Source organism: Stegastes partitus, unplaced genomic scaffold (assembly GCF_000690725.1).
Source record: "Stegastes partitus isolate 25-593 unplaced genomic scaffold, Stegastes_partitus-1.0.2 Scaffold1290, whole genome shotgun sequence".
NCBI lineage: Eukaryota > Metazoa > Chordata > Actinopteri > Pomacentridae > Stegastes > Stegastes partitus.
Window position 1 is genome coordinate 48394 of NW_007579021.1, and position 6848 is coordinate 55241.

At 43.9% G+C, this 6848-nt stretch overlaps 1 protein-coding gene across 1 annotated transcript in view; it reads right to left on the bottom strand.

Annotated features, from left to right (window-relative positions):
- Positions 1-272: 272 nt before the first annotated feature.
- Positions 273-6848, bottom strand: part of sucla2 (succinate-CoA ligase ADP-forming subunit beta) — a 37994-nt gene continuing 31418 nt past the window's right edge. Inside the window, exons 10-11 of the mRNA XM_008298162.1 lie at positions 3784-3872; positions 273-2552 (exon numbers count right to left, since the gene is read on the bottom strand). Of these exons, the coding sequence (XP_008296384.1) occupies positions 2478-2552; positions 3784-3872 (164 nt within the window). The 3' untranslated portion in view covers positions 273-2477. The remainder of the gene's footprint in view (positions 2553-3783; positions 3873-6848) is intronic.

Below are 6848 nucleotides of genomic sequence, written 5' to 3' on the forward strand. Positions count from 1 at the left end.
CAATAATAATCTCTCAGTATTTTTATTTTGTCAAAAAATATCTGTGCAATTATTTCTAGAACGACTACGTATCTGTATTTGGTTTAATTTTGTACCACATTTCTTAAATGTTTGCACATCTTTGCTGCAGTAACATTGAAAATTTCCCCACTGTGGGATTAATAAAGGCTGATTTTATTTCCCCGCCTTCTGCTTTATAAATACAAAACTACATCACAACGCTAAAACACGCTCCTCGTGTCCGTCCGGAACAAAAACAAACCACAGAAACGTTGGTGTTCTCTGTATTTATTGTTGTACTCGTCGCAGGGAGCATAAATATTTTACAGAGCGAGAACATCAGTTTGGTTATTTACAAGATAAAATAAATGACGTACAACCCACGATGTCGGCTTGTGTCTGGAGCGCTGGAGGAGGAGAGATGAGGAGGAGGAGGAGGAGGAAGAGGAGGGAAGGGAAAGAAAGTTTTACAGTTCGACTGAGAGGACTTGACCCGCCTGACGTTACGAAACAAAAAAAACTCTTAAAGAAAGCTGCTACCTCACTGTGGCGCGACGGCACGACGTTAGCAGCCGCTGCAGTAAAGCAAATAAATAGAACGCAAATTTCCAGTGGCTCCACCAGGCGACAGTCCATTTCTTGTAACTTTTAACATCCTAAAGCAAAAAAGAACGAAACTCGTGGCAGTAGTTTTTTCTCGATTAACGGGTGATTTAATGTTGGGCTGAAAAAACGGAGATCAGCCTCAACTTTCTGCTCGTCCCCTTTTTTTAAAGTAACATTAATTGTGCAGAGATTTTTGAAAATCAATGTGTTTCCATAAACCTGCGTGCTGATAAACAGCTGCGGGTATTTCAGAAACAATTCATCTTTTCAGTTTCGTAGCGCTCGAAGCCTTTTGATCAGGTGTTTGTTTTTGGAGTTGCAAGAATCTTTGCAGCTTCACTAAAAGCAAAACTCAACAAAGTGCAAACAGAGCCGGCTAATAAACGGCGACATAAACCGGAGAAGTGGCGCCACCTGCTGTTTACGTCAACGAACTTTGCATGACGGTGAATTTAGTTGGAAATTTAACGAGTAACGAGTGGAGACGTAGCGCCACGCTAGTTTACTGGATCATCAAACCATTAGACCGCTATAACAATCATAGGTCGTCCTTATGTATACAAACTAGAACAGACCTCCTCCACCTTCTGCTGGACCCAGCAGGTGCTTAATCATTCATTCTGATCACTGATAAGCAGACAGTAACCTCAATAAAGTCGGCAATCGAGGAGGTGTCACCCTGAAAATGGAGGAGATGGAGCTTTGCAACACGTAGAAGCGAGCTGATGTTCCTCTCTTTAACTTAACCAGGTGTCTAAACTCAACCAAACACCAGACTTTAGTGACAATAAAGCTACGATGACGGTTCGAGATGGATTTGTGGTGATTTACGCCACCATCGACCCCAAATAACGACGTGTGTTCTTCTTCGTAAGTGTAAAAATCACAGATGTGCCTCCACTAAATAGGATCCGGTCGACTCATCTGAATTGCTCAACACTGAGCGATCCATTTATTTAACCAACTCGGCTGTGATGTACCACCTGTGTTCAACGTGACGGCACACGAGCGAAAACTCCCGCATCGATCGATGAGAGTCCACAGCCGAGATTCCAAACAGATCCTCAAAGCTGAGGATAAACTAACCCGGCAGTGAAGAGTTCCTTTATTCTTTTATCGTCTCTGGAGGCTCGACAGTGAACCTGAACGCCGTCAGAGTCGAGTCTCCAGCTTTAGAAGAAGCAAGCATCTGTTCTGTGAGTAATGAATGGGCTGATGAACACTTATAGGAGGTACAGAAATAACACCGAGGCCTGCAGGAGGGGAGGAAAAAAAAAAAACCGGCACAATCTCTGAAGCAATGTCTGCGTCTGAGCACGATTATCGAATCAATGCTGCAGTGTTGTTTATTGTTCTCTCGCTGAGGAGAAAATTGAGGCCATTTCCTGAAGCCGATGTCGCGGCTCAAGTCGGGCAGTTTGTGTGTTTTGATGGACAAAGTCTCACATGAAGGCGAACGAGTTCATTCCTTATTCCGTTACATTCCTGTTTAGTGACAAACACGCTGAAGCTGATATCGAGCAGAAAAATGCTTCGGCTGCCGCGTTTTTTTTCAACATTTTTAAAGAAAGGTCGAAAGGAAGAGCGCTTCCCGACGAGTACCGAAGCAAACGGACCGGCTGGTGAAGGAGCGTGAAGGAGGATTTAAAGGTGGAGGTTTGTGCGTATCGACTGAAGTGCAACATAAGTTTGTGGGTTAGAGACGATGGGGGGGGAAGAAGAGGTGGAACCGGATCACAGTCGTGCCATCGCGCCACAGAGCCAGAAAAAGAAGAAGAAACTAAACGGGGAGGTCCGTCCTGCTGCCCGGTCTTGGGAGTGGATTTGTGGGTGTCTGAGGGGGCAGGTGGAGGTGGAAGTGCTTGGGTTTCTTAGATGGGCAGCTGGAAGGTGATGTCCACTTGAGCTTCCTTTGCCAGAGAGACGATTTCAGAAAGCTTAACAACCTGTGAACACACGGAGGATGAACAGAATCAAGTCGATTACACATGAAAACCTCTGAAAACTGAATCTGTGCTGCAGTTTCTACGTGCAACTGCTCAGTCGTGCTTCTGTCTTCCAGTGTATAAAATAAAACTCCATATGAACCATAGACTGTATAAAAGATGGACGTAGCTACCGTGACGTCACCCGTTGGTTTCTGCACTGAGAAAATGAAGCCAGGGTTTTGCTACTTCCTGGTTGACATCTTGGATTTTTGGAGCCAGTGACGCAAAAATCGTGGGAGGGGGGTGGAGCCACAGGAGCAGCGATTGGTCAGACGGATTGAGAGGCGGGCCCTCTCTGCCCCGCCCACATTTACCGCCTTCTGCTCGCTTCGTCTGCATCGTCGCTGACGACTGTCAATCAAGCCAGCCACGCCCCTTGCCCCGCAAAATGTTGACGATTCTCAGATTGGCCACCTGATCTCTGGATCTGACCATGAAAACTAATAAGAAACAAATCCTGAGCTGTAGGAATGCAGTATTTCATGATCTGTGATCACTTCTTTTCCAATTCATTTCTATGGGAGCCAGGACTTTTTGGAGCCAGCAGCTAGTGGACGTAGTGATATTGCAGGTTTTTGACACTTCCAGGTTGGCTTCATTTTTCAGGGCCGGTTGCTACGTCCATCTTTTATACAGTCTATGATATGAACACGTTGACGTTGTAAAAACTGTCAACAGAGGAGGTGTTAGCGGCAGAATTTGTACTAAATCTTTCAAACTCAAACAAACGTCTCTAAAGTTTTTTTTTTTTTTTCTAACCAAATGTGACCTTTTTTTTTTTTCTTTAAAAACAAAGTCCTTTCTCTTCCTTTCAGGACTTGGCACCTCATATCCTCCTTTTTGGAATAAAATCAGCATATAAACACTAACAAAATCTTTGTTTTTTGCACTGACTGAGAATAGAACCATTTTCTGAAGAGCCAAACAAACTGTTTAAATAGAACAGACACAACGTTCCAGTTATTAAATTAGTACTCTGTAGTCATTACAGTTAGACTACATGAACACTCATTGGTTGTGGGTTTTCTCTTCATTTCCTGCACACCTGTTCCCAACTCTTCTCAGCGTTTTTACAGCTTCGAGGTTACTTTTCTCCGGACGTTCAACCACACACACGCCACCACCTCCGCTCCAGAGTCAAATTAAAGAAGACAGAGTGTGTTTAAGTTAAAAGCGTGTGTTCGTTTACCATTTTGGCGGCTTCATCCAGGTCGTCGCAGGCCAGGATTTTCAGTGGACTGGCAGCGATCAGAGCTTTGGCGTCGTCCACTCTTGTGCCTAAAAAACAAACAAGATTTTTTTACCAAATTTGAGTTGCTGAAAACTGTTCAACATCTGCATCTGTGTCACCGTTACAGCGAATCCATGAGTTGCATTTGTTCTCAAGTTCAGTGAATGTTTTTGGGACGTGAGGCGGCTGACGACAGCTCTCCTTGTATTTTCAGGCGACGGCTTCCATTTGCACTGAAGAAAAACAAAGTCTGACACTATTAGCGGAAGTTCTGGGAACTGATGAAGCTCCTCGGATGAGAAAGGAATTTGCAAAGCTGCCGTCCCCTAAAACTGTCCTTTAGCCTTTCATTAAAAGGTGCTGCTGCTGCTGCTGCTGCTTCCTTTGTTTTCAGCGTGAAGTGCAACCAGCTGGTAGAGGAGGCCGGCTGCCGTCACAGCTCACGATGGTTCTTAATCTTACCACCGCGGCTTTGGTGTGTAGCCATGGTAACCCCAGAAACGACACAGCAGGAGCTGATCTTACAGGTACTGAGTTCATGTGTTCACCAGCAGAAAGCAGACACACCGATGAAGAACGGTTAGTCCTCCTAACGTCTTCAAAAACAAAAAGTCCAGTTGCCTTCTACCCAAGTACTTACAATTACTGTGACTTAGATGAGTGTGGATCTACACAGACATAGAAGGAGAAGACGAGGAAGGAGAAAGAGAAGATAAGGAAGGAGAAGACGAGGAAGGAGAAAGAGGAGATAAGGAAGGAGAAGACGAGGAAGGAGAAAGAGAAGAAGAAGGAGGAGGAAGGAAAGGAAGAAGAGGGAGGAGGTGAAGAAAAAGAAGGAGAAGAAGAAGGAGGAGGACGAGGAGAAGAAGAAGAGAAGGAAGAAGAAGAAGAAGGTAAAAGAGGAGGAGAATAAGAAGAAGATGAAGAAGAAGGAGGAGGTGCAGAAGAAGATGAGAAACGAGAAAGAGAAGAAGAAGAAGGAGGAAGAAAAGGAAGAATAAGGAGGCAAGGAAGAAGGAGGAGGAGGAGAAGACGAAGGAGAAGAAGAAGAAGAGGAGGAAGGAGGGGAAAATGAGAAAGAGAAGACAAGGAAGGAGAAGGACCAGAAGGAGGAGGAGAAGATGAAGATGAAGATGAAGGTGAAAGAGGAGGAGGATAAGAAGAAGAAAAAGATGAAGAAGGAGGAAGGAAAGGAAGAATAAGGAGGAGGTGAAGAAGGAGAAGATGAGGAAGGAGGAGGAGAAGAGGGCAAGGAAGAAGACAAGGAGGAAGGAGGAGAAAACGGAGAAAGAAGACAAGGAAAGTGAAGATGAAGACGAAGGTGAAAGAGGAGGAGGAGGAGACATCACAAGTCGAATGTGATGTTTTTTTCTGATAAAACTTGAGCTCGTCTGAATTCTGCAGCATCTACTTGCTTTGATGTTCGTCTGATCTTTATGAATTGAGTTTTATGATCATTGATGTGTGTTTTTCTTACTTTAAACCCATCTTTCCTATATTATTAGGCAAAGAGGAATTACAAACAAACAAAGAAAGGACTGCTCTGGTGCACAGATCATTACACTATGAGACATTCACACAAAGAAGCCAGAAAAAAAAGCAATAAAGGAAGCTGATAAAGACGTAACAGAGAATACACCGACAGCAAGTTAAAGCAAGATACAGGACATATTTATTATTGTAATAAAGAAGGAGGTTTTCTACAAAGTCAGCAGGGGAAAAGCTTGTTTTTGTGTTTATGGGGAACGATGACTGCAATTAAATAATCAAACATTTGGAGTGGACCACAGGAAACGTGCAGCCTGCTGGAGCTCAGAGGTGCTAGCGTGGCTGCAGCAGATGAAAAACCATCGAGGAATTTCAGCTTCAGCTTCACGTCCACCACTTTGAGGGGATTATCAGACTCCAAAACACGGCACGGAGGTGTAAAATACCACGAGACAGGATTTTACAACTTTGGAAAGTTACGACCGCGGAGAATATTTTCCTCCCTCCTCCTTCACTGTGAGGATTATAAAGATAAAGAGCAGAAATAAAGGCGTCGCAATTCCAGTTAATCAAGCGCGTGCGAGCAGGCTTTCCTTTTAGATTATCTGCCGCAGCGTCTCGGAAACGAAGCCGAACCGAGTGGAAGCCTGAAGACGGTTTAAATGCAGTCTTTTCCGCCGTGGAGCCTCTTTAAACTACCTGCAGGGCCTCAGACTAATATGAAAGCATTCGGTTTGTGGGATATAAAGGCCACCTGAGCACTCTGCACATAGCCACTGTCAGTCATGTAGGACTTCATTATGAAGGCAGAAAAATAAAATTACTGCAACTATATCCTCAAGTCGCACAAAAGCAGCAAAACCAACCTATAAAAATGTTCCGTTAAGCAAAAATTATGCATTTCAGATTCAAATTAAGTGGAAGCACGTAATAAATAAAGTGGAAAATCCACTCCCAGGATGGTATGTTGTTATGTAGACTCGCCGATTTCAAATTCACGTTTTATTTTCTGCGCTGATTATATTGAAGGATTTGTTTTGATTTTTTTTTTTTTTTAAACGCTGCCAGGAAACACCAGTGAACTGCTACTGAGTGCGTCTGTTTCTGCACAGCGCGTCGTTTACCACGACTGTATAAAAAGACACACAACCTTTTATTTCTCACCGTCTGACATTAAATCACATGAAACTTTTCCTGTTTCAGGTCAGTCAGGATCACCAACATTATTTCTATTTGCTAAACGCCAGAATAATGACAGAGAGGATTTTTGGTTATTTTTATCCATCTCCTCAGTATCTGCTAGCGTTGCCTTTAAACTCTATGACTTGGGTCAAACGTTCTGGGTTTCCTTCCACAAGCTTCTCACAACAGTCTGATGAGTTCTGGCCCATTCCTCCTGACAGAACTGGTGGAACTGAGTCAGGTTTGTTGGTCTCCTTGCCCCACTGATGTTCTCCAGGATGGAGATCAGGGCTTTGTGATGGCCACTCCACAACACTGACTCTGTTGTCCTGAAGCCTCTCTGTAGCTAATCT